The sequence below is a fragment of the Molothrus aeneus genome, chromosome 8 (assembly GCF_037042795.1).
Source record: "Molothrus aeneus isolate 106 chromosome 8, BPBGC_Maene_1.0, whole genome shotgun sequence".
Taxonomy (NCBI): Eukaryota; Metazoa; Chordata; class Aves; order Passeriformes; family Icteridae; genus Molothrus; species Molothrus aeneus.
In genome coordinates this window covers 3322384-3349194 of record NC_089653.1, presented here as the reverse complement: position 1 = coordinate 3349194, position 26811 = coordinate 3322384, and the positions used below count along the sequence as shown (strand labels likewise).

General features: G+C 52.5%; 2 protein-coding genes across 2 annotated transcripts in view; one reads left to right on the top strand and one right to left on the bottom strand.

Annotated features, from left to right (window-relative positions):
* Positions 1–801: 801 nt before the first annotated feature.
* On the top strand, positions 802–12174 carry LOC136559670 (microsomal triglyceride transfer protein-like). The gene is made up of 18 exons (XM_066555015.1): positions 802–868; positions 1929–2107; positions 3690–3833; positions 4310–4417; positions 4925–5041; positions 5864–6003; positions 6081–6234; positions 6402–6559; positions 6752–6917; positions 7302–7409; positions 7524–7736; positions 7835–8049; positions 8639–8736; positions 9411–9532; positions 9850–10077; positions 10361–10485; positions 10687–10857; positions 11408–12174. The coding sequence occupies exons 1-18, from the start codon at positions 802–804 to the stop codon at positions 11553–11555; spliced, it is 2661 nt and encodes an 886-aa protein (XP_066411112.1). The 3' UTR covers positions 11556–12174.
* Positions 12175–18508: 6334 nt separating this feature from the next.
* The window catches only part of ADAMTS14 (ADAM metallopeptidase with thrombospondin type 1 motif 14), a 31508-nt gene continuing 23205 nt past the window's right edge, over positions 18509–26811 (bottom strand). Inside the window, exons 12-22 of the mRNA XM_066554252.1 lie at positions 26175–26350; positions 24877–25010; positions 23880–24003; positions 23690–23770; positions 23376–23539; positions 22791–22956; positions 21960–22092; positions 21611–21818; positions 20285–20411; positions 19749–19859; positions 18509–19237 (exon numbers count right to left, since the gene is read on the bottom strand). Coding sequence (XP_066410349.1) covers positions 18912–19237; positions 19749–19859; positions 20285–20411; positions 21611–21818; positions 21960–22092; positions 22791–22956; positions 23376–23539; positions 23690–23770; positions 23880–24003; positions 24877–25010; positions 26175–26350 — 1750 coding nt within the window. The 3' untranslated portion in view covers positions 18509–18911. The remainder of the gene's footprint in view (positions 19238–19748; positions 19860–20284; positions 20412–21610; positions 21819–21959; positions 22093–22790; positions 22957–23375; positions 23540–23689; positions 23771–23879; positions 24004–24876; positions 25011–26174; positions 26351–26811) is intronic.

Sequence of the window (26811 nt, the reverse complement as noted above, 5' to 3'; positions counted from 1 at the left end):
GTGATGCAGAACTGGGAGACATGCCCTTGAAAATGCCAAAACACCAAAGTCCTGGGGTTCTGATCCCACTGTAATATGCAGATTACTTCCAGAATGACACGTGAAGTGCCCCCCTCTTCCACCCCCATTCTTTTTAGCACAAAGCCTTCCCAGGACCCTGAGCTGCATCACCACCCCTTACTGCGGTGTCTTTAGGAAACAATTAAACTCAGCAATCAGAAGGTTCATGCACTAATAAAAATACTGTATGGTTGCTGGGCAGAGGGGTTTAGAGATGGATTTCCCAAGCCCTTTCCCGTTTCTTTCTGGGGGAAGCCATGCTCCCCGTCCACTCCAGCCTGGCCCTTTAAGTAACTTGAGCCTCCAGGCTGCAAATCCCAGTCTCCAGCTAAAAGGATGGAAAAGCTCTTTCCCCCTTCCCCCTTCTGGGTCTTTTCTTTTGAAAGGAACTGTCTTCTATCCTGTGATGGGAAGGGAGAGATCTCCAAAAGACAGAGCAGCTTTCTGAGCATCCCCGTCCCATATCAGGACAAACAGGCAATTCCTCCTCCCCTCAATGCTTCTGGCTGCTCTTTTTCTCCCAGCTTTCCTCCCCTCCCGCCGGCCTTTGGCGAACCTCAGCTGATTTCCAAACCCTCCGTGGCTGCTGGGGGTTGGTACAAAGGTTTAATTATTTGCCTTTTCTTGGGAGAAGGTCGGGCCCCATCGCCCGACACTGCTGATCTCGGCACTTTTGCTGTGGGGTCCCCCTCTCCCACCCGCCTCCCTTCCCTGCCTCCCTCCCGGCTCCTGGAGCCCACCATGGATCCACAGGCAGCTTGGGGATGCTTGTGCCTGCTTTGCTTTTCCCTCCTGAGAGCAGCAAAAGGTAAGACAGGCTTTGGGCTGGTTTAGGTCCAGGGGCTCGATGGGGTCTGGATGCTCGGAGAGGTGAGATGCTCATCCCAGCATTTATCCTCCCAGTCTGCAGCCAAGCAGGGAACAGGGACTGGCAAACTGCACCCAGCATGAGCATCTCCTGAGGCTGGGAAATTTTGGGGGTTGTGGAAGTCCTTTCTTGGGGGATGAGGAAAATCAGGGAGTTGGAGCTTTTTAAACTGCACCCAGTGCAGAACTGTAAAAGCTCCTCAGTCTGTCTCACAGAGGAAAGCCCCAGGGACTGAGCTGGACTTCCACTGATTCATTTGTTGTTAAAAGCAGCAAAGCTATAAAACATTTCAGAAGTCCAGCAAGTGCATTAAATTTCCAAGAGAATTTCAAGTGACTTCAGGAAACAGATTTGACTGCTTTTATCATGGCAAAGGCAACTGTTCCCCCCTCAATCACACTTGTGTATGAGCAAGAGAAAGGGACTTCAAATAAATCTAGAGAAATAAGATTAATGCAGAGAGTTTTTGAACTTTGTAGGGGTTTCTCTGATGTGGGTGTAATTAGTATTGACTCTAAGATGTAGAAGGTTGAACTATTGTTTTATTTTTTATACTGTATATTATTATATTTTTAAGAAGCTTGTAACTTTTTTTAGTTTGTTTGATACAGCTTTGACCTTATTGGTTAACTAATTAAAACACTATTACTCTTTGTTAAATAAATCTCTATAGCACATTCCATATTTGCTTAGTAACAGGTGTAGCAAGTGGAGATAAAAATTGTTTCAGTTCTTTCTCTGAGCTTTCTCGCAGCCTTCCCAGGGATAAATGCCTGGGAAGGCCTGTGCCTGCTGCCACAAGGGACCACCCTTCTAAACACCTTATGAAAAACAACTGTTCAAAACACCAGCTGCAAAACCTTAAGATAAGAATTGTTTAAAATCCTTTCTCTGAGCTTCTCACAGCTTTTCCCAGAACGATGCCTGGGGAACGATCCATTTCTATCCCAGCATCCACAATCCACGGCTGCTTCCCTCCAACACTTCCATCTTTCCCCAGGGAATTTGCTGCCTTCTTTCCAGCCCAGGAGCCTGTATCAGTACCAGTACTCCCTGGCTGTCCAGCTGCAGCACACCTCCACTCCATCCCCGTGGGGAGCCCAGCTGCAGGCTGAGGCACTGATCCATCTGCAGCAGCTCTGGAGGGACCCAGGCGGGGACGAGCTGCTCCAGCTGCAGGTGTGTACAGGGGGTACAGGGGGTGCAGCCATCCCAGCCAGGTGTGTACAGGGGGTACAGGGGGTACAGCCATCCCAGCCAGGTGTGTACAGGGGGTACAGGGTGTGCAGCCATCCCAGCCAGGGGTACACAGGGGGTACAGGGGGTGCAGCCATCCCAGCCAGGTGTGTACAGGGGGTACAGGGGGTACAGCCATCCCAGCCAGGTGTGTACAGGGGGTACAGGGTGTGCAGCCATCCCAGCCAGGGGTACACAGGGGTGTACAGCCATCCCAGCCAGGTGTTCCTGTACAGGGGTGTACAGCCATCCCAGCCAGGGGTTCCTGTACAGCCATCCCAGCCAGGGAATGTTCCAGGTACAGGTGTGTACAGGAGGTACAGGGGTGTACAGCCATCCCAGCCAGGGGTTCCTGCTGGGAACACCCCAGGAGCTGCAACCCTGTTGGCTTCTCTGGGTCTGGATTGAAGACACTTGAGACAGTGGTTCATGTTGGGACTCAGGTGTTTATTATTTCTTATCAGTAAAACAGTCTCACTACTGTGAGTTTGGCCGCTGTGGTCACCAATTGTTGTGGTGTTGTGGGTCCCCAGGATGAGGTGAGAGATGAGAATCTGACTCCAAGGTCCTAGAAGGCTGATATATTATATTATATTACATTACATTACATTACATTGCATTACATTACATTACATTACATTCTAAAACTATACAAAAGAAAGAGAGAAAGGAGACATCAGAAGGCTGGACAAGAATGAATAATAAAAACTCATGACAGACTCAGAGAGTCCGACACAGCTGGGCTGGGATTGGTCATTAAGTAAAAGCAATTCACATGGAACCAAGCAAAGATGCACCTGTTGGTAAGCAGCCTCCAGACCACATTCCAAGCAATCAGGTAATTATTGTTTACATTTCGTTTCTGAGGCCTCTCAGCTTCTCAGGAGAAAAATCCTGCAGGGATTTTTCAGAAAATATCACAGTGACAGGCAGCTTTTCATTAGAAGGCACAAAATGGCAACAATCTCTTGTTCCAAGGGCTTTTCAGACTAAACTGTCCAGTTAAGAGCTGACACCTGGATTATTTTCCCTTTTAACCCAATCACTGATCCCACAGAGCTGCAATGGGGACTTTTCTGCCCAATGACAAAATGCCACCCAAACCCATGGAGAAGGAGGAAGAAGCAGCATGAAGAAGAAACCCAGGGTGACACCCTGTGCCCTCCATCTTGCTTCCACCCACAGCACACTAAAAACCCCAAACCTCAATTTCTCACCCAGTGATACACCTACACTGCTCTCTGTAATCTATTGCACACTTTTGTGGGTTCTGGTCTATCTTGAAGTCTGGGAAACTTTCTCTATGAATGAGGGTCAAAGTCAGTGCTGCCCTGGGGGTAAGGACACCCCAGAGCAGACACAGAAATATCCCAGTGCTCTGGGTTTCACACAAGCCCTTCTGTTTCTAGCCCATGCCAGCTGAAAAATGACCTCTCTGACCAAATCCATTGCCTGCAGGGGAAAGGCACACCAGCTTCAGAGCAGACACTTGGTCACTGCTTTCTGCCGTCTTCTGCTGTTGTAGATCCATGACCTGAAGGCCCAACACCAGCCAGAAGAGGAGAGGAGCCAGGACAGCACCGGAGGCTCCCCTGTAGAGATTGCACTGAGCCCAGAGGCACAGGCAGAGCTCCAGCAGCCAGTGTTCATCTCCTGGAGCAGTGGGAAGGTCAGCTGGACACCTCCTGGGCTTGTTCATGCCCTCTGCAAAGCATTCCTGTCCTCATCCCAAATTTCCTGGGCTATGAAGCCCATAGGAGCTGCTGCTCCACCTCTGATTTCAGAGCAGAAGGAACTGGGCAGAGTGGCCAGTGCTGGACCCTACAAGGAGTCCCATGCTCCAGAAGGACTCAGCTGGAGCTGCAGAATCCCCTGTTAAAGCTCTTCAGTCCTAACCATGGGATATAAACTCCTTTCTGGCCTTCTCCTCTAAGGCTGTGGAACTCCAGGGTGGGAAGGAAAGGGAAATTTTGTGTTCTTGCATTCACAGACCTCATGTTATTGAGGGATAAGGGCCTCCTTGAGAAAATTCCTCAGGTGTCTTCAGGGTGTTCTCAGGTTCCCTTTTGTCAGGGAAGGCAGCAGGGAGCCTGTAGGGACCCTAGAGATGTCCCCTCAGCCAGGCACCCCCTCCTGCCCTCCCAGGTCAAAGCTTTCTACGGGAATGAAGCAGAAAACATCCTGATCTCCAACCTGAAACGAGGCATCATCAGCCTGTTCCAGCTTCAGCCCCATGCTGGCACCACAGTGGAGGTAGGTCCAGAGCTGGGACCAAAACCCAGAGATGCACCAGGAGAGCTGGCCTGGAGTCCAGGCAGCCCAAGAGCTTCAGCAGAGGGGGCAAAATTCAGGATAAATAACATTGGGTCTGCTGCTCCAACCGGGCTGTGAGCAAGGATGACTCTTGGAAAGGCAGAAGTCTTAAAATAAAATAACCTAATTTTCAGCAATTGGCACCACTTACAAAATCACAGCCTTTCCCTGGACAGTAGGAACAGCAGGGGAAAAACTCCACAAGCATTCCTGCCAAGAGGAATGACCTATGAACAACATGAAATAACCTCAGAACCCCAAATGCAGTCAAAGAGGTGCTTCATTAAATCTTAATTTAGAGCCTGAATTTGCAAAGATGGACGTGGAGCTATCCAACCACCCCCTGATTTGTCCCACATTCTAGATTTTAGATGCTGTTCTCTTTGCTAGGTTGGCCTCTGTGTCTGTGCTCTCCACAGAGTGTTTAATACTCGGTTTGTGTTTCAGGAAGATGCCTCTGGAAGCTGCCAGGTCACCTACACCGTGTCCAACCATTCCATCACCAAGGCCAAAGATCTCCGCAGCTGCTCAAAGCCAAAGTCTGGATTCTCCTCCATGAACAAAGCAAGTCCACTGCTCTCACTGTGGGGGGCTCAGCTCACGCTGACTACAGCAGGGCCACCCCTAAAATCCTTTTGCAGGTGGGCTTGGATTCCCATTCCCAGCTGGCTTCAGCCTTCTGCACCAGCTTGGGATGGGACTCTTAGACCCATCCCCAAAGTGGGATGCCCCAACATCCCTCAGGAAGGTCTTGAGGTGGGAAGGAGCATTAAAGGTGCTCTGGGTGACCCCCTCCCCGCTCCTGTTATGAGTTCTGAGCTGTCAGCTGGTCCTGCTTGGGAAGCTGGAGATGCAGGGATGTTTTCTGGGTCTCAGACTCGTTGCATGGGGGATTATTTTGACAGGATTCTGTTTTGCTGAAAGCAGTAGCCTGTGTTCAGCCCTGACATAAACAGAGGAAATCCCATGGGTCTTAATGCAGTCATACCTGCCATAACCAAAATTGAGGGTTTTTTTTTTGAAAATATACAAATTCTACTGAATTCAGTATAAAAATGGACATTCCCATGGAGACCCCACAGGCCCTGGCAGGTGTCTCAACACCTCCTTGTTGTGCAGTCCCTGTGGTGTCACCACTCTCTCTACCTGAATCAGCCACGGGTGGGAGCGTCCCCTTGCTGGTCCTCACCTGGTGGGGCCTTCTCCCACAACTGGGAAGAAGGTGGGCTCTTATGGATTTTCCTTTCCTACATTTTGCAAGTGAAGTAGGTGACTTGGTGGGCAGGAAAGTTCTTTCTCTGCTAATGTAAAGAGAGAAATCTCCTGGGGAAAGGGCAAGGGGAAAAAAAGATTGCCTTTTTTTCTCATTGCTTTTCCTTTCCCAAGATTTTTGGAGTGGAGTGGCAGCCCTCCAGCAGAAGCCAGTACGTGGTGAGGGATAACCTGCTCCAGTCAGTCCTGGCAGAGGAAAGCCACGTGCTGGCTCCAGCCCTGAGATCCCGCTCCGGCATCAAAATCAGCTCAAGGTGAGGGATGATCCCAACCCCTGGCCATGGAGGGTGGAAATCCCAAAACTTTCCACTGACTGTTTCTCCCTTCACAGGCAGCAGCTCCAGCTGGTGTCTCCTGCAATGCCTGGGCTGGCAGAGGTGTCTGGACAAAGCCTTGAGGATGTGCTGGCTGGCATGGGGGCACGGCCCCAGCGCCTGGGCATGGCCAGCCTGCCCTTCAGGAGGGTCTGCACCCACTGCCCATCGGTCAGTGATGATTCTGACCCCAAAACTCTCCCTCAGGCTGGGCACTCGTGGGGTTGGGGGTTAAACCCCAGTGGTGCTTTTGGAGGGGCTGCTTTGGTGTAAATGTTACCCTGCGATAACATGGGAAAAGAGGCAAAATCCTGCCCTAACAAACCCCACCTTTGCAGCTGAGAGCCTTCCTGAAGGCTTTTGACAGGCAGAGAGTCAGAACAGACACCTCGAGGGTGGCGACAGCCTGGCAGTTCCAGAGGTTCATCCAGATGCTGCGCAGTGCCAAGAAGAGGGATGTGCTGCAGCTGCTGAGGAGAGCCCCTGAGGAGGCACGGTGAGAACCCCTGGAGCTGTATCTCCAAAATTCCGAGCGCTGGACAAGACAGCCAGGGTTGGTTGGTGCTGCTCCAGGCAGCCACCCTGGCTAGGGGCAGTGTTCTCTGCCTTCTCCTAATGCCTGTCCTGTCCAAGCACTGCAGGGTTTCTGTGGGCTCTGCCTCTGCTGATTTCCTTCCTCCTGCTCCAGCCCCTTCCTGGTGGAGGCAGCGGTGGCCACACAGTCAGTGGCTTCCCTGGCAGCGCTCTCAGACTTCCTGGATTTCAGCCAGGAGCCCAAATCCCTCCTGGAGAAGTTTCTCTACACAGCAGCTTTCTCTCCCCGGCCTTCAGGAGAGCTCCTCCAGCTCGTCCTGGTGAGTATGGGCATCTCCCTCTCTTCCCCATCCTGGCATGGACCCACACACCATGGAACGAGGGGGGAAACCTTTCTGGAGAAATTGATTTCCCTGCTCATGGGATTGTTTCATGTGCATTTAACGGGATGGGAGTAGATGCTTCCCAAAGGAAGAGAATCCAGCAGAAGATGCTTTGTATCAGTGCATTAAAGATAAGAAAATCTCAATTTAGAGCCACAGCATTTTATCCAATTAAATCATGCCTGGCAGGTAAGAGGTAGTTTTCCCTTACTTGCTTGAGACAAGAGGTAAAGCATACTCCTTCTCTTTTCTTTTTTTTTTTTTTCCTTATTTATTGTTTCTTTTTTTCCTGCTTCCTGTTACCCCTTTCCTGATGCCCAGGACAAGCTGGATGAGAAGCAGCTGGCGCCTGAGGTCTGGGAGACAGGAATAGTTGCTGTGGGCTCTCTGGTGGGCAAGCTGTGCCAGCAGAAGCTCTGTGGGCTGCAGGTGGGTCCTCTGCAGTCCCTCACACTTGGCTTTTTGGGACACCTCCCAAATTCCAGGGGTGCCCAGAATATCTCCTGTCCCTCACTTCCCTCTCCTCCTGCAAATCCCGAGCAGGTGGTGGAGCGTGGGGTGGAAACCATGCTCAGGGGGCTCAGAGGTGCCGAGGAGGAGCCCAAGGTGGTCATTTCCCTGCTGGCCCTGGGGAATGCAAGGCTCCCTGAGACCATCCCCACCCTCCTGGAGCACGCTGAGGACGGCCCCAGGGCTGTCACCGCCGCAGCCACCTCTGCCCTGCAGCGATTCCCCGCTGCCCACATCTCCAGCAAGGTAGGAGAGGAGGTGGTGCGAGGCTTGGTGCTCCCCTCCCCGCTCAAAGCCAAGCTGCTGGGGTGCACTTCACTCTTTTCCTTACCCCTTCTCATCAGGTGAAGCAAGTGATGAGGAGGATTTTCCACCAGAAGAGGAAGAGTTATGACAAAACCTGTCGCCTGGCTGCTGCAGAAATCCTCCTGGATAACCACCCCCTGCCCATGGATGTCATCAACATCCTGCTGGCCACCAGCGAGATGGAAACAGAGGTGGCCACGTTCCTGCTGCTCAAAGTGCAGAACAGCCTGCGTGACCACCACCACCTGGCAAGGTGGGCCTTGAGGCCACGGGGGCATTTTCCTTCTGCTCTGCATCACCTTTTCCTCCTCCTCCTCCTCCTCCTCAATCCAGCTCTGGGGTTTGGACAAGCAAGTCTTTAAAATGGGCTAGCATCACTTTGTGGGGGCTGCCTGGACATTCCTGGAGTAACAAAAGGGATGCAGATGTCACACAGCCAGGTGAAACCTGATGTTCCTTGTGATCCTGCCCCATGGCAGCAGGACCCAGGCTTGTGGCTTCAGCAGAGTCCTTGGAGGCTGAAGCTCTGGCTCCCAGGGCAGTGCACAATTTGTGCCTGCATTAATCTTCCTGTCTGCACAGAAGAAACCAAACAGTCACCTTTTTCAGAGCTAAGCAAAAGCTGCACAAAAATATCTGCCTGGTTTATCCCAATAAACCAGAGGAAAAGGAAATTCCAGTGTAGCCCACGTCTAATGCTTTCACTTTTTCCTCACGCTGCTCTGGGCAGGCAGCAACCATGAGAAACACTTTGGCAGATTATATTTCCTTCTGTAGGGACCAGTGACCTCTTGCCTTCCCTCCCTCCCAGTGCTGACACATCCTTTGCCTCTCTTTTCCAGGAAGATAATGAAAGACATCATGGGAGACCCACGGATCAACAATTACAACTTCTTCTCCAAGGCTGGCATCTCCTCTTCTTTCTCAGGACCCCTGGCAGGTGACAGCACAGAGCACACCTTGGTCCCCTCAGAGGGTTAAAGGAGGGGTTGGTGGGAAAAAGCAGCTTCCAGAGGAGGATCCAGGTCTACAGAATGCCCTAAAATCTCAGGGAGGTTTCTGAGAATGTCCCCCAGTACCAGAGATAGGAACATGCCCTTCTCTAACACAAACTTTTCCCAAATCTTGCTGGTTTGAAAGAGGAGCTTCAGCTGGAGATGAAACCAACAGCAGATTGCTGGTGGGAGTTTCTGTGCTTTCTCTGACAAGTCAAGATATTTCACTCCATTCCTCAGTTCCTTTTGTATTTTTAATAAGATCTTCAGAGAGGAGGATTCTTGTACTGAGATTTAAGAGCAAAAAATCAAACTTCAGAGACTGCAAAAAGCAGCACTTGCTAAATATCTGCTGAATTCTTCATCCCTCATTTCTGTCCCCCTTTAAATTAGCTCAGTCTGGCCTTGCAGAGGGTCAGTGAAGGTGGAATAGCCAGGGAGAAAAAAACAAACCAACCAACCTTGCAATTCTGAATCATTTGAGTGTTACAGGAATGAAAGGAGAAGATGCAGAGTGGTACCACAGGTTTGGGTTGGAGGGGACCTTAAAGATCATCCTGTTAGCACCCCCTTCCACCAGACACCCAGGGGTGCTCATGGGCATCTCTCTGCCCTTCAGTCACCCAGGACCTGACTTCCACTTTTGGGCTGGACCTGCTGTTTTTGGAGGGTGGATTCCTGAGGAAGAGCGTCTCCGACTTCTCCCTGCTCAGCCACGGCCAGCGCCTTCGTGCAGCTCAGGTGCCACTGAGAGAGGGGCTGGGGGCTGCAGGGGGGTGACAGCACAACCCAGGGGTGCCACTGCTGTCCCTGTGTCCCCTCTGAACCTCCTTGTGGTGCTTCACCTCTGCGCTCAGCACGTCCAGTGTCAGAAAAAGGCAAATTCCCAAATCACCGGTGTGAAAGCAGACACCCCTGCTCTGGAGAGGGGAGCCCCCTGCCACCCCAAAACCAGAGGATGCCTCACTGGCACCTCAGGGTGCTCAGGGATGACTTGGATGCCTCACCCAAGTCTCTCCATCACTGATGTCCTTCTCCTGTCCACTTCTGTCTTCCAGGTGACCTTTGAAGCACAAGGGATGGAGTCAATGATGGGAGAAAACCTCTCAGAAGGGGAAGAGGAGCCAGAGCTCATGGCTGGGATGGCAGCCACCTTCTTTGACGTCCAGCTGCGGCCAATTGTCTTCTTCCAGGGATACACAGACCTGATGGGCAAGGTCCTGCTGAGCAGTGCAGAGCCCACCAGTGTGGTCAGGGGGAACCTCCTGCTGATGGACCATCACCAGGTACAGGATGGGGAGGAGGCAGTGGCCTGTCTGCACATCACATCCCAAACGAGCCTGTGGATGTTGCACAGCACAGACACAGATCTAAGAGCGAGGTGGCACTGCCAGATGTGTCTTGGGGCTGGCAAAGCAGTGGGATGGCTTGTTCTGCCATGGGAGACCCGTGGCTGGAGGTGCAGGCTTGGGATGGACGTTCCCAGCAGCCACAAGGCCCCGCTGGTGTCAGCCACTCATCCAGGAGCAGTGCCTGGGCACTGGAAGCTCTGCCTTTTCCATCTTCCAGGTCATTCCTCTGCAGGCTGGCCTCCAAGTGACCATCAAACTCCAGGCTGGGCTGGGGCTGGACATTTCAGCTGACATGGACGTGAGCATTTGGGAGCAGGAACTGAAAACCAGCGTCAATGCCAGGTCAGCTTGGCTCTGGGAATGGGGGGCAAGGGGGTGGATTTCCACAGCTCCCTGCTCCTTTCCTGGTGGGTCCAGCCTTTCCTGATGTTTGCACAGACATTTTCCATGGCCAGACCTCTAACTGAGGTGTTTATGGAGTTGTTTGGTGCCCAGTTCAGGCCATTGCTCTGAGAGCAGACCCTACGTGCTTCTCTCTCCCAGGGGAAGCCTTGCCATGGATTTCCAGGCAGAACTGGATTCCCCTTTGCTGCAAGCCACCCTGAGGAGCCAGACAGAGGTGGAGACCTCCCTCCACTTTGACACCAAGCTGAGGTTTTCCAGCAGCCCCGTGCTCATGTGCCTGCAGCTGAGAGAGGAACAGGTCCCATACAGGTAGCAGCAGATCCTGCAGAAACATCCCGGTGGGCTTGAGAGAAAGGAGGGAAGAGGAGAGGATTAATGGTTGCACTTATTGGGTGGGGATTGGTAGGGATGAGGGAAGGGTACCACGAGGTCCAGATATGGGTGGAAGCATCATCCATAAGTGTTGCTCTGATTTTTTAAGCCAGATTTTCTAAGCCTTCTGATGTTTACACTCTTGTAGCAAACTTTCTCACACACTTTTCTGTAAATAATTTTTTGTTTTCCATGCTTTTATAGAAGAGGAGAAATTTGATGGACTGTTGGTTTGTCCAGGGTCATGGGAGAGGTGGCACTGTCACCCTCCAATCCACTGTCTCTTTTAGAAAACTATAAATGTTGGAGTCAGAAAATAAACTTCCCTTTTCCTTCACCTTGAGAGCAGCAGTGTGTGCGCTCGCGTTGTTTCGTGTCCTAGAGCGACACATGAGACCATCAGGAGATGGTGACTGGGAGGAGAAGGATGAGATGCACCAGCACCACCCGAGGCTCCTGGCCATGCTGCTGTCCCTTTGTCCCACAGGGAGGTCCTCTCGGTGTCCCAGTCTGCCGGCAGCCGGAGCAGCACCGCTCGGAGGGGCCGGCGCGGCGCCGTGCCCGGGAGGGAATTTGCCCTGCACCAAACCAACTCCCAGGTCTGCAACCTCCTGCTGGCTGCAGAAAAGGAATAAGGAGTCAGAGCACTTTGGGATTCTCCTCCACAGCCACCTTTGGATGAGGACAATGCTGCAATAAGGACACCAGAAGGGACCACAGGAGGAGCTGCTGAAGAACAGATGCACGCCGTGCCTCCAAATCTCCAAATCCCTCACACACCAAAGGCTGAGAATTCCCCCTCCTGGACTCCTCCCCTTCATGGGGCAGGGCCTTGCTGGAAGCCAAGCTTTTCCTCATGAAAAACAGCCTTGTTTTGCAAGTGGATGAGTTCTGAGAGCCCAACAAACCCTCCTGGAGGACTGCGTCCCAAAATGCTGAGTTTTCTCCCTATTTACCAAAGCTGTCAGGAGGGGACGCATCTGCAGCCAGCTGGACGTCCCCAGTGGAGGGAATAAATGACCTTCCTTGCCCAAGCTGAATTGTTGTCATCCACCACCACCCAACACCTCCAGCACCAGAGGGAGGCTGTGAGGAAAAGCAGCATTTCTCCATTCCTTCCTGATAATAATGTGCCTTGGAAGTATTTTTAGCCCTTTTTTTTGTGGTCTGTGTGCTACAAAATAAGCTTTTTAGGAAAGAAAAGAGGGATATGGAGTATATATTCTTTTGTTAATTATGAGCCTGAAATGTTAGCACTGAGTCTCCTGGTTCAGGGGAGGAGACTTGCCTGCTTTTCCAGCTGGAGACACAAATTGCAAGAGCTTTGGTTATGTACAGAAATAAATGCCCTGTATTTTCATATTGTCTCTGTTTGACTCATAGCTTTCCTGGACACATGGAAGGGCAGAAGGGAGAGGCACTTCCAGCAAGAACCTGCTTTCTAGGTCTGTATTTAGGGTGCTCCCTTTCCTCTTCCTCCTCCTCTAGAGATTGACAAAGACAGATTTGTCATCCAGCTGATATTTACCCCAAATCAGCTGAACTCCTAGTCCCAAAGGATACCTGACCTGCCAGAGGGACCAGGTCCTGTAGCTGGCATTGGAGTTGGGAGTGTGTTTCCAGACCCTTTGGAAGGGGTGAGGACATCTGAATATGGATTTCACCAGTTTGCATTGCTGCTGGAAGCTTTGCTGTCCTGCTGAGCCACTGAACCCCGACGTTTTCCAAGCCCTCCCAAGGATTTTTTTTTCCCCAGTCCTGGTTAGATGCTCAAACAGCAATGAAGGACCGTGGGCCTTTTGGTAAAGCCACCCATTTCCTTGGCACTGGCTCCAAACCCTCCCAGAAGGGACCTCTCAGCCCCAGTCCCCAGTAAAGGTGACATTGTGCCCGCAGAGCTGGGATGGATTCCCTCAGTTTAGGTGGGCAGAAAGGGACCTGGATGTGAATTTATTTTATCCAGCCTGTTCCAGTGCTTGACAGCCCTCATTCTGTGCAGGAATTTTCCCTCATTTCCAGCCTCCCCTGGCCCAGCTTGAGGCCCTTTGCCCTTGTCCTGTCCCTGTTCCCTGGCAGCACAGCCCGGCCCCCCCTGGCTGTCCCCTCCTGGCAGGGAGTTGTGCAGAGCCACAAGGGCCCCCTGAGCCTCCTTTGCTCCAGGCTCAGCCCCTTCCCAGCTCCCTCAGCCTCCCAAAGGGTCCCTGCATCCAGCAGCGAGGGACAGGGACCATCGGGCGGGCTTGGAGCGCCAGATGTGACTCCTGGCGAGGACGCCCCAGGACAGCCGCTGTCCATCCATCTCCGCAGGGGGAGCAGCGCTGTGTCGCCTCTCCGGGAGCCGCTCTCCGCGTGGAGCTGCAGAGCAGCAGTGACCTCCAGCGGCTGCATCCGCATCCCAAACCCTCCCTCCGGCTCCCGGGGATGTCCCAGAGCGGCACACGAGCTCCAGGGACCTCTGCCGTGGACCGGGGCTGACCCTGGGCAGCCCTCGCCCCTCTGAGCCGCCTTTGGGGTGGCACTGCCATCCCCTCCTGGCCTCCAGGTGTCACCTTTAGGTCGGACGTGACAAACACACACACGTGATTAGGGTCTAAGAAGAAATAAGTTTTTATTCTGCGTGCTCTCCAGCTTATATACTCTTAACAAAGCATGATCTTAAGTCATTAACTACATCACAATAACTTATTATATTCATTGGTGCAAAGCAATTAACACCAATAGAATTGGTAAAAGTTTTACAGAAATTTAATCAGGCACGTGCACACATCTACTTTTGCACATAGTCTAGCTTGCAAAAATTTTCATGTATTTTTCCTAAGATGCATGCTGACAGCCTTGTCTTCTTCCTTGCTATGGATACACTCGAGAATCATTAATTGTTATTTCTTCTATTAACTCAGCTTTGCTTGCAGGCCAGCTGTCAAGCCCCTCCATATCCAGGCTTGCCAGCACAAGCAGTTTTCCGTGTTTTCTTTCCCCCTGCAAGTCACTCTTATTGCCAGGACACCCCCTCCAGCCCTCAGGAGAGCACATGGACACCACCCACCAAATGGGACAATAAAACATTGTCTGCCTGCCTGCCCCAGCTGGCTGCAGAGACAAAACTGCCATGAGAGAGTGAGGGAATGCATCTGAAAGAATGGTGAGGAGCAGCTCTCCTTGGGACTTTAGTGGAGAGGCAGCTCTGAAATGCTGGACAGAGCTTTCTCTGATCAGCCACTGCTCTCTCCTTCCTAGGCAGCCTGAAATACAAAGAATTGTATTTCCTGACTGCTGGGCCCCAGAGACTCCCCAAACTCCACAAAAAATAAAAAAATTAAAATATAAATTAAAAAAAAAAAAATCAGTTTATAACTCACCAAAGCAGCAGTGGAAATCCCAGCACTGAACTGTGGCAACAGCAAACCTCACATGAAGCTGCACATCCCAAACCTCCACTGCAGGGCTGACAGCTTCCTTGGGGCATGCACATCACACCAGGATCCCTGCAGGGCATTCCTGGGACATGCACAGCTTCTCTGACAGCCACAGGGAACCAGTCTGGAGCATCCCAGGAGCAGCAACTGGCAGGGTGCTGTTATAACCTGCCCAGCAATCAGGAATGCAGGGAGAAAGCTGGGAAGATGGACTGGGACACAGCTGGGCAAAGCACAGCAGCTGTGCCATGAGGAGATCCCTGCAGGAAAAGCTGGGGGGAAGCTCAGGGCCAGGGCTGGTGAGTCAGGCAGGGAGCCTGGGAAGCGGCTGAGCTGAGCCAACAAGGCTGAGATAAAACCCTTTGGCAAAAGCCATGGGAAAGAAAGCTGAAGCTTTCCTAGAAAACTGTTCCAGCCACTCCAGTCCTGGCCAAGAGTGTGAGTACTGAAGGGATGCAGTGGCTGTAGCAGGAAAATGAGCAGTGAAGAGGGTGAGACACAGCCATAATTCCAGTTCTGGTAGGGCAATGGGGACGAGCACCTGCTCTGCCCCATCTCACAGAACCCAAATCCCTGACTGGTTTGGGTTTAAATCTCATCTCATTCCACCTCCTGCCATGGGCAGGGCATCCTCCACCAGACCAAGTTGCTCCAAGACCTATCCAACCTGGCCTGGCCTGGCCATCCCAGCAAGAAAAGCCACAACCACACCAGCTGCAAGCCTCTCCTGTCCCTTACAAACCCAAAAATCCCTCCTTGCCCAAATCTTGTGGCTGCTGCAGCCTAAAAAAGCTGAGGGTGTGATGAGCTGTAGTGATGCTGTGTGGAAGGGAAGCACCCAACAGAGAGGTGGAAGAGTTTTTCCATGGTAAAATCCAAACAGGGTTTGCAAAGCACTTGTAAAAGCAGGCACTGCAAAGATCCAGAGGAATCCAGTGTGGCTGGGATTTAAGGAATGACCTGGTGGGGTTTGGGTTTCACCTTTTGGGAAGGGGCCATGAAAAACACAAGGGGAAAACAGAGTGACTTCATTTCACCAAAAGATGTAGTGGTTCCACCATCACTCTGAGAACCAGAGGGCTGCAGGAGACACTTAAAAGGATGTAAAGCAGGAAAGAGGAAAATAAAGCTTTTTTTTTAGGGATTACAGCAGCATCAATGGCCACCAATGAAGTAAATTGTCAGCCACAGTGAAGTCAATCACCAATTTGTGTGAGGTGACTTTAGAGCAGCTCCCATGCCCCTGAGGGCAAAGCCACGATGTTCTCACCTCCCTGCCATGCAGGTGCCAGCAGCTGCCACCATGGTCATTGATAAAAAGTGGCACTGGGGACCAGCCAAGTGTCCCCTCCAGCCCTGCCCTGCAGTGCAAAGGGCAGGAAGCAAGCAGGGAGTGGTCCTTGAGAGGGAAGCTGCTGCTCTGAGGATGGAGTGGAGCATCCATGAGCTGGGACAAGCGAGGCAACACCAAACCTTGTAAGAGAGTTTCCCTAAAAACCTCAGGAAGCCAAACAGGAACTGGGATTTGGCATCAAACAGGAAAAGGGGGGCTGCCAAAACACACCCTGACACTTCCTCTCTGGCCTCATCCCTACCCTGGTTTCACCTCTTTACATCTTTAACCTGGCCATGGCATCAGGGGCTCTTTTTGGCCTGAACCAGTGACACATCAATATTTGTTTTTGCAGTGGTTTAACTATTTATGTGTGTGCATCTATATATGTGTATCTCTAGAGATTTTCTTCCTCCTCAAAACAGCCATGTGAAATTCTGGCTGATAAAGAGGAGGGACTGGGTTGAAGTAAACACCAAGTAAATCCATTTCAACAACCACACATGGGTCATGCTCATGTTTCCCCCTCCACACACACATCCCCAAAACAGATCAACAGCAAGAGATTTTTATGTGGATTTATTTTTATTTTTTTTTACATTATGTTAGAGTTCAAAAAAAAAAAAAAGAACCCAACAAAATTAATAAATATTAAAAGTTAAAAAGCTCTGAATCTCGTATGTACAAAACTTTATACATCAAGGTAACACTGGACAAGGTTACAGCACAGGAAGGACTCCATGCACCCACCTGCCTCAGGAGGGTGCAGGGGATCAGAGTCACCCTCTCCTCCTGGAGACAGGACCAGAGACAGGACAAAGCCACCCAAGCTCAGCCTGCCTTCAGCTGGAATAAACCCCCCTGGATTCCTGCAAGTGTTCAAGGCCAGGATGGAGCAGCCTGGTCTAGTGGGAGGTGAGGAGGGCTGGAACCAGAGGAGCTTTACAGCTCCTTCCAACCCAAAGCACTCCCGGATTCTGTGAGACACATGGCAGAGCTGGTGCCAGCCCCGCAGCACCACCAGCCCAGAGCAACCCCAGCTGCTGGGGGAGGTTATCCCAGCCTGCTTTAGATCTCCCCCAGCTCTCAGGTGATCCTGAGCTCAGGATCAGCACCTGCAGTGCAGCCCCCCTGCCCAAACACCCCAGGGGCTGTGGGTGCCAGGAGCTGGCTCAGTGCCCAGCCCCAGCTCTGCCCTGAGGTGTAGGGAGGGACCACTGCGAATATTCCTAAAGCAATAAAGCACCAAAGCCTAGGCCAGCAAGGAAGGGAGGGGAGCAGCTGGGAATTTTGGAGGAAGGACATCACAGCGCATTTTTGAGGGGAAAGAAGGTCCTTTTGTTATGCTCCTTGGAGAGCAAACAAAGTGTTATCTTTGGCACAATAAATAAATGCTGGCACTGCTGTGGAGGGGTTGGCAAGGGGCATGGCAGGGGTGGAGGCATCCCAAGGGATGAACCCCACGCTGGTATCCCCACAGGATCCCCTGTGGGTGCCAATACCTGCCTGTGCTGGGTCTGGGCACTGCACAGCACCCTCCCTGTGCCCACTCCTGCGAGGTGTGCCAGCTGTGTGGCTCAGACAGATGGGGGGCTTTGTTCCAGGCTTTGGGATGCCCACCTAAGGCCAAAGGGCAGCACCCAGGAGGCCAAGGACCTCCAGCCTGAGGTGCTTCAAGAGGAGTTGGAGAAATGCTCGTCCAGCTGTGCCTCAGCAGCAGGAGGGTGTGGGGAAGCCCTGGGGGAGCAATGCAGAGTCCAATGCTAAAGCATCCAGAATGCAGAGGGGTCTCCACCCATCTTCAGGCAAAGCAAGCACCTCAACCCTGTCACAATCCATGGGAAAGTCACCCCAGGCCACCTCAGCAGCAAGGCCTGGCTACCTGCAGAGCTCACAAGCACTGTCCTAGGGATGCCACATCCTACTCCTTGGATACCAGGGAAGCAGGAGCCTCAGGGCCAGCACCCACACCATGCACGTGCTCCCAAGGACATCCCACTGTGCAATGCCAAACTGGCCTGTCTGCCAAGCCTTGCCTTCCTGGGACTCCACCTCCCCATTCCCAAAACCTCCTCTCCCACCTTCCCCTGCCACTGCACCCAGAGGTACCAAAGTACCAAAACCATGGAAGCCCCCTCAGGGACACCATTTTTGGGAGGTTTTTGAGGACTGAAACTTGTCAAAGCAAACCCTGTACCCAAAGCTGGCCCAACACCCAGCAAGGAGAGGGCAGCCCAAGGCTCCTAAAGTGCTGTGCAAACGTTTAGTACTTGGCACAATAATTTGTAATGGCATTAATCACCCCCTCTCCACCCCTTCCCAAGCAATGAGAGATGCAGATGAATCCTTGGCTCCCTCCTCTCTTGGTAACTGCCCCTAAAATCCACTCCTGGCTTCCCAGTCACTCCCATTTCCCCCTGGAAGCTGTTGCTGCCCCAGAGGTACTGGATCCAAGGGTGCAGGGATGATCCTGGTGATCCTGGGCATTGGTATCAGCTCAGGGCTGGCCAAGGGCAGAACTGGCTAAAAACAAAGTCACTCCCAGGTGACAGGCATTTTTGACATCAATATTTGGTCTTTGACCTGTGGTTCTTATTGCTCACTTTGGAATCTCCTGGACTATCCCCTGCCCCCAGGACAGAAGCAGTTCTATGCTTGGCACGTTCCACCTTCCCCCAGACACATTTCCCAAACTCTCTACCCCACCAAGGACAGCCCAAAGCAGCAGTCTGGGATTTCCCCACACTTCCCCTCTCCTCACCTCAGCACCTCCCCTCCAGTTTTCCCCACCAGATTCCCAGGATCCTCCCACTGCTATCCCCAAGCTCCAGGGCTGAACCACCAAGCCAGGACCCTCCTGTCCAGCACATCCTGTGTTGCTGCTTGGAGCAGGGGGAAGGAAAATGCAACATTAAAGCCATCCCCCTCCCACATCTTTTTAGCACCTTGGGAGGAAGCAGCCTGTGTTCCCACAGCTTTTTTTTTTTGCTCTTTTCCACCTTTTTTTTTCCCACAGCACTGTCAAAAAGCACCATGGCACGGCTGGGAGGGCAAGCAGGACCATGGGAAATGAGTGGTTTTCCCAGGAATTTCTGGGTGTGGAGCCAGGTCATTCCCAAACCTGGCAGTGCCACCCATGAAAACCATCACTGAAAGCTGGGGGAGAGGAAAAAGATGGAGAGAACGGGAGGAGAGAGGGAGAAAGGCTTTGCCAGCCTCACAGGGAGGTGGTTCTGAGCAGGTTACCTGGCCCCCTGGCCCCTTCCCTGCTCCCTGGGGGCTGGCAGCTCCCCTGGAAAAGCATCACTGCTGGATACCCCAGGTGCCAGAGTGGGGTCCCCAGCGGGCTCCCCCCGAGCTGGGCTAGTGGGGTAGGGGAGGAGAGGCAGAGCAGGGCTGGGAGTGGTGGTTCCCGGGGGAATGCTGGTGGCAGGGGCTGAGCCCGTGGTGGAGGAGGCTTTCTTCCCACAGGATTCACAGCAGAGCTTGTTGTACCCAGGGATGGAGCAGTAGCGAGCCAGCACCTCCATCTGGCAGAAGATGGACTTGTCCCCGAGGCAAGGCTCCCCTGGAGAGGGACAGAGCAGCACAAAATAAGGTGGCATGAGGCTCCCGGCCCTGCACCCCTCCCGTGGGATTCCCAAAGGGAACAACCCTTCCAGGGTGCTGCTTATCCACGTAGGAAGCGGGCAAGAGGGACCTGGAAAAGGAAGCCAAAGCACTGAAAGCATTCTGTGCATGGAGAAAAAACAGAGAGCAAGGGATGCTCCAAACCAAAACGCACCGAGCCCCAGCTGTGAAGGACTCCGAGGAGGAAAAACCAGAAGCCATTTCCCTGCTTAAAAAAAATTCCATAGTAAAAAGGAAAGGGCATAAAAACCGGGAGGCAAAAGGAGCTCAGCGGGGGAAACTGCAGGACCTCGCACACCACGAGATGGCAACGGAGCAACGCGCTCTGGAGCAGAGGCAGCAGCGGAGGCTGGAACTCCCCAGGAGCAGCGCTGGGTGCGCTCCCACCCCTGCTGCACAGCTCTTCGGGAGGGGAATCCAGCGGAGCACCGCCCTTACACTGCACTTACTGGAGGAGATCTTGCTCACGGGGTTTTTGGCTCCCTCCTGGGGCACCCGCTGCCCTTTGGTCGTGCCGTGGTCACCGGCATCAGCACTGGCAGTGATGCCAGAGAGCTTCCCTGCAGAGAGAGCACCACGATGCCCAGCAGCCACGGGAGGCTGAGGGCACTCAAAATACCTCGGGAGGGGGTTTGCTTTGTTTTACGGGATCTCCTTAAAAATTAAATCCCTTAAGCACCCAGCATTTAAGCCACTCAAACCCCACCCAAGATAAACTCCAGGGTGCCCATTCTCTACCAGCTCATCAAGAGTTCAAACTGCCAGAAAACCCAAAGCCAGTCAATGCCAGGGCTATGAGCAGAGAAGGGAAATATTTCGGCTGGCTTTTAACTTTTTTTTACTGCCAGCCACATCAGGGGACGTTCAACCCAACCTTGTCTGCTGGCATCCCCTGAAGCCACAACGGGCTGGAGGCATTTGTGGGCACATGCCCCATCCCAGTGCCACCTTCTCCTCCTCCTCCTCCTCCTCCTCCTCCTCTCACCTGGGCAGACAGCCATGTGGCAGCCCTGGATGGCCTCTGGCTTGTCACCCTCGCAGCGGGCGCTGCTGTCACTGCCCTTGCACACCACCTGCCGCTGCTGGACGCCTTCCCCGCAGGTCACCGAGCACTGCGCCCAGACAGACAGACAGACAGACAGACAGTCAGTGACAGCCCCCACACCCCCACAGCTCCACAGGATGTGCTGCTGACTGTTCCTCAGGTGGATTTTGCCTCCTGATGTGGAGTTTCCCTCCCTGTGTCCCAAACCCCCACACTCTCTGCACAGGGATGCTCCCCCCTCTCCCATTTTTCCATGGAAGTTTTCAAAGCCAGGCTTGGAGCAGCCTGGCCTAGTGGAAGGTGACCTGACCAAGGGAAGGGGTTGGAATGAGATGGGCTTTAAGGTCCCTTCCAACCCAAACCATTCCAGCACTATGTGAAAACATCACTGTCTCTTGTACCCTTATCTCCACCAAGGCTGGGTGGGACTCACCTGGTCTGATGGAAACTGTCCCTGTCCACAGCAGGGGATCTGGACTAGGTGACCTTTACAGCCCCCTTTGAACCAAACCAGTCTAGGCTTCTCCTCCATGACCCCTATAAGCAGCTGACCTTCACACCCACCTCTTGAAAATCCCAATGCAAGATGTTTTCAATTCCCATCTGTATGGCAGATTACCTTTGTCAAGTGGGCAGTTTGCCTGATCTCTCTCTTTGAGTGACCACATTCACACCTCCCTGGGAGGGGACATCTGCTGATAACAGCTACTGAATGTCCCTGCATGACTGATAAGAACTGTAACATCCCATTGGGAGATGCTCTGCCCAGAGGGAGGAGCCAAGCATTGCTACCCAGATATAATCCAGAGGTTTTGAGACACCAGCACGGCTTTCTCCACGGGATTCCCCAGAGGAACAGCAGCTGCCTCTCCTTCCCCTGGATCTTCAGAGGAAGAACACATCCCTCTCTACAGGACCCCCTGCTCCAGCAGAACCACCCCTGACACTGCAGGAGGGCTGCAGCCACATTTCCAATGGGACTGCTGCCAACACCCTGACCCACAGGGTGTCAGGCTGGGTTCTGACTCTGGCACTGTTGTTCTAGTGCACTGCGTTGTTAATTTTATCTTTTTTTTTTTCTTCCCTATTAAAGAACTGTTATTCCTGCTCCCATATTTTTGCCTGAGAGCCCCTTAATTTAAAATTCATAGCAATTCGGAGGGGTGGGGAGGGTTCACATTCTCCATTTCAGGGGAGGCTCCTGCCTTCCTTAGCAGACTCCTGGCTTTCCAAACCAAGACACCACCCTCATGCCCTCCTCCTCACCTCGGACCAGGCTCCTGTCCTCCACTGTGCGGGGCAGGGCAGGCGGCCGCAGGGCCGGCGCGTCTCGGGGCGCTGCCCGGGGCAGTTCTTGCTGTGCAGGGTGCGGTTGGTGCCGTCCTGCAGGCGCTGCATGCACTGCACCGCCCGCGCCTGCACCCCCAGCTTCCCGCAGGAGCGGCTGCAGGCGCCCCACTCCTCAGCCACCCACCTGCCAGCGGGGGAAAATGGACAGGGAGAAGGCGTTTGAGGTGATGCTTGTGCTGGGAAGAGGCTGGAAACGCTCCAAATCCAACCCCAAACTGCCCCAACGAGGAGTGGGAGCACCCTGGGCCACACAGAGAGGACTTACATGGGCTGGGAGCATTCCTGGAGGTTACAGCGCCTCCGGATTGGCTTTGGTTTCTTGCTGTTGTCACAGAAGTTCCTATGCACCATCCGGTTGTCGCTTTTCCGACGGCAGCCGTACTTGGTGTACTGGATGCCTGAGGGGGCAGAGTGTGGGCAGTGAGGGGATGGGTGTGGAATCCCTCCAGGTTCCCCCAGGTCCATCATATCCTGCTGGGATATCCTGCATATCCCACATATCCTGCTGGGATATGTGCTCTGAGATGTCACCACTCAGGTGGGACCCAAGGTTTGCTGAGGATGCTCGTGTGGCTGCTGGACCCACCCCAGGGTCCCCCAGGCTGCTGTGGGGTGCACACAGCTCGTGGAAAATGTCCCAGCTCATGGCAGAGGTTTGGATTAGGTGGCCTTTAAAGGTTCCTTCCAACCCAAACCACTCTGATTCCCAGAGCAAAGGTGCCCCCCACGACCTGAGGGTCAGATCCCAGTCAGATCCAGGCTGTATGGAAACGAGGCTTTCACCAGCAAAGCTTACACCTACTTCTGTGCAAACCTTAGTAGTGGTCATCTTCAAAATCACTGTTTCTTGGCTCAAATCCAGTTAAAAACAGCCAGGGAATTTAAAAATCCTAGCAGGTCCATGGATAGACAGACAAAGGTACACACACACAGTCATGCAAGCCTGTTTCTTTAAGAAATCCAGCTAAAATGCTCACTTGAACTGCTTTGCAACAATTTCTTCATGCCAGAGATGCCCCAAGGGGCTCAGACACCCTCTACCATATCCAATCACCCCCCAAGCATTCCCTGTAGGCTGCTATGAAGAGGAAGTTACCTCCTCCACACGCCTTGGAGCACTGGGACCAGCTCTTGAGGGCCCACTCGTAGGAATCCATCTCCTCCAGCAGGACATTGTTATTTCCAATCATGGGCAGCAGGTCTTCGTGGATGATGTACCTGTACATGAGGCTGCTCCTCGCCTCCTCCTCCTGAGGGACGATCTGCAGGCACAGAGGGAGCAGTCAGAGAGGGGGAAGAATGATGCCATGGGAAAGGGACCACATGGCAAGGTGGCCTCCACCCAAAACTGGGACACGGGGATGGATGGGAGCACAGACCTGCCATTCCCTGCATGTCCAGGGAACCCAAACTCTAATTCCCCACATACCAGCATAACCAAAATGGGATTTGGAGTCATAAGCAATTGCTGCAGAGCAAAATGCAGCAACACATCCTTGTGCCATTCCCTCACGCAGCTGGTCACCCCTTGCTTTTGGCTGGCTCATTCCCTGGATTTCATGACATGCCCTCTTCCTCTGCCCACATCCTTCCATCACCTGCCACAGCACACCTCAGACCAGCTCCCCTGTCTGTGACAGTGGTCCCCAAGCCCCCCAGAGCACGGGCCAGCCAGGCTTACCAAAACACTGATGGCCTCGTGCAGGGGACCGCTGGTTTTCAGGCTCTCCTTGCCTTGTTCCACAGTGTATTCCCACTCCAGGCCCATCTCAATGAACACTTGGCTTTTGGCTTCTTGGCCCTTGGCATTAAGGATGAAGTTCCCCGTGGCTTGATTCTTAACAGCTGGAGGAGAAAGGAGATATTTTCAGTATCATTCCCTCTGGTCACTCGCTTTGGAGGGTGGTAATGACCTAAACAAGACCTTCTTTGGTGGGAATTATGAGAGAAGGGTTGAGAAAGGGTGAAGGGAGAGGTGTACTAGGGCATGCTCACCGATGCTGTGGGATGCTGGCTCCATCTCCTCTATCTGAAGGTGCCTTGCTCCAGCTGGGATCTCAAACATCTTCAAAACACCTGAAAGGGAGGGAAGAAGGATGGAGGGAAGAGAAAGAGCAGGTTTCCTCCAACTGGACACATGAATCCAGCTCGTGAATCTGCTTCCAAGCCCACCCACCCCTCTCACCTGGCTGCTTGGGGGTCTTGGCCAACGTGCCCTTCACCGTCCGGCAGTGGGAATTGTCCCCCCCGCAGACCCCACACTTGTCATCCTGCTTCAGGGAGCCAACCTCCTTGTCACAGCCGATGTGCTGGCACCCAGGGGACGAGAGGACAAGCCTGGGGTTACATGCCTGAGGCCCAGCCCAGGGTTACAGCCCTGCTGCCCAGCCCAGGGTTACAGCCCTGCGGCACAGGAATATTTCCCTGTCTGCTCTGGGGTGCCCTGACCCCCAGGGGAGCACTGACTTTGACCCTCATCCATGGAGAAAGTTTCCTAAACTCCAGAATAGACTAGCATCCACTAGGGTGTGAAGTAGATTGTAGAGAGTAGGTGTATTACTTGCTGAGAAATTTAGGTTTGGGGATTTTTAGTGTGCTGTGGATGGAAGCAAGATGGAGGGAACAGGGTGTCATCCTGGGTTTCTTCTTCATGCTTCTTCTTCCTTCTTCTTCATGGGTTTGGGTGGTATTTTGTAATTGAGTGGAAAAGTCCACATTGCAGGCTTTTGGGAATCAGTTATTTGGTTAAAAAGGGAAATAATCTAGGTGTCAGTTCTTAATTGGATAGTTTAGCTTTAAAAGACCTTGTAGCAAGAGATTGTTGGCCATTTTCGTGGTGCTTTTCCAGTGTGCTGAGCCTGGTGTGGACAGCGTGCAAAACTTTAGATAACAATAAACAAAAACCTGAAGACCGAAAAGATCCAGTGGGTCTCTCTTTCCTGACACAAGACCACTCCAGGAGGGTCTCCCCCCAACAGGGGAGCCCCCAGGGAGGGCCCAGCCAGAGTCCCACAAGTCAGGGAATCAGCAACAGGTACCCTGACAGTGGCCCAGCCCATCACTCTGCCATCCCCTTTGCTGCACACAGGCTTGGTCCCCAGGGGAAAAACCCATACCCCCAAGGGGCTGAGCTCTCTCCTGGCCAGGGAAAGGACAGGGACAGCTTCACAGGAGCTCCTCACCAGGCACTCGCCCCGGACACAGACACTGTAAGGGTCTCGGTAGCTGCAGCGGGTCCCGTCGTGAACGACCTGGTTCATGAACACCACGTCCCCTGTGCCCTCAGACTGGCAGATCAGCTCACACTTCTGAGCATCTGTGGCACAGGAAAAGGGAAGGGGGAGAAAAAGAGAGGTGGGGGGAAAAAGGAGTTGTGGAAATTCATTAGGGTGAGTGAAGGCAGAAACTCACCTCAGCTTGTACCCCTGAGCACAGCCACAATTCCAAAGCCCAGGATATTCATGTGGCTGCTCTCCATTTGCAGCTCAGGAGCCTGCACTTTTGCCTGGTACACTCAGGAAATTAAGGGAAGGACAGGACACACTACATGAGGCTGCAGTGCAAGTAGGCTGCTCTGCTCTGGAAACAGGCTGGGAGAGCTGGGAGTGTTTGGCCTGGAGGACAGAAGGCTCCAGGAAAAACTTAGAGCACCTTCCAGTGCCTGAAGGGGCTCCAAGAAAGCTGGAGAGGGACTTTGGACAAGGACAAAGGTGTGACACATTAAACCCCATAATCGGGTTTAACCACAGAGTAATAAATCAAGCCCTGGATAAATCATTTGAAAATATTTGTTTTACCCTCATGAAACTTTCCACAAGAAAGAATAAAGTTGTGGGAAGCTTTCTCTACAAGAGGAAGGCAAATTCATTTTGTCTAGGATGAAAATTGGATAAATTTCCAACCAAAGAAGCTGTGGATTGGAGATGAGACAAAGGAATATGAAAAGGCAGGTTTTTGTAAGGAAGACTCCAGTAAGAATTGGAGGGAGCAAAAAAGGTTCTCCACAGGAGAATGATAGTGAGAAGCAACTACCTGGAAAATATTTAATTTTGAGCACAAGCACCCTTCAGCTTGTGAAGACTGGGAATGACTTCAAACTGTCAGAAGGCAGGGTTAGATGGGGTATTGTGAGGATGGTGAGGCACTGACACAGAGAAGCTGTGGCTGCCTCTGGATCCCTGGAAGTGTTCTTCCAACTGTGAGTAACCTGGTCTAGTGGAAGGTGTCCCTGCCCACGGCTGCAGGGTTGGAATGAGATAATCTTTAAGGTTCCTTCCAACCCAAACCACTCTGTGATTCCATGACTTTAAAAAGCTGCCTGCTTGATGTTGGTTTATTGCACAACAGTTTCCAGCTCAGGAGCTCCCCACAGCCCAACATCTGTGCAGCTGTGCACCCCAGGGTGATGGCCACCAGGGCAGAGGAATTCCTCTGGAGGAGTCTGGCTGCTGCTCCTTTGCCAGGACCTGCCACCACTCACCGTCATGGTGCTCGTAGGGAAGCCAGGAGTGTTTGCTGTTCTGGTGGGTGTAGTAGGAGTTGCGCTTGGAGCACTGCTGGGCACGGAAATCCTGGAAAGGCCCCGGGCACTCCTCGGCATTGCACACCTGGTACTCGTAGGTGGCTCCTGGGCACGGGCGCCCTCCGTACGCTGGGCTGGAAAACAAAGCCAGTGGCTGGTGAGAGTGCTGGAGAGGGGATGGTGTTCAACCCCAGCACGGCTCAGTGCCCGAACACATGGCACATTGTGGCATTCATGTTTTCTGGAAAAATCCCTTTGCCCAGGATTTTTCTCCTGGCAAGCTGAGAAGCCTTAGAGAAAAAGGAAAACAATAATTATCTGATTTGTTTCTCCTGTGTTTTGCTGCTTTGGAATGTGTTTGGAGATTGTTCCAATTGGTGCTGATCAATCCAACTGATTGATCCAACAGGTGCTTGTTTCATTGGGTTCATGTGAATTGTTTTGACTTATTGGTCAATCAGTGCCAAGCTGTGTTGGACTCTGGAGACAGAGCCATGAGTTTTCATTATTATCTTTTTAGCCTTCTGTAAGTATCCTTTCTGTATTCTTTAGTATAGTATAGTATTTTTTAATATAGTAGAGTATCATAAAATAA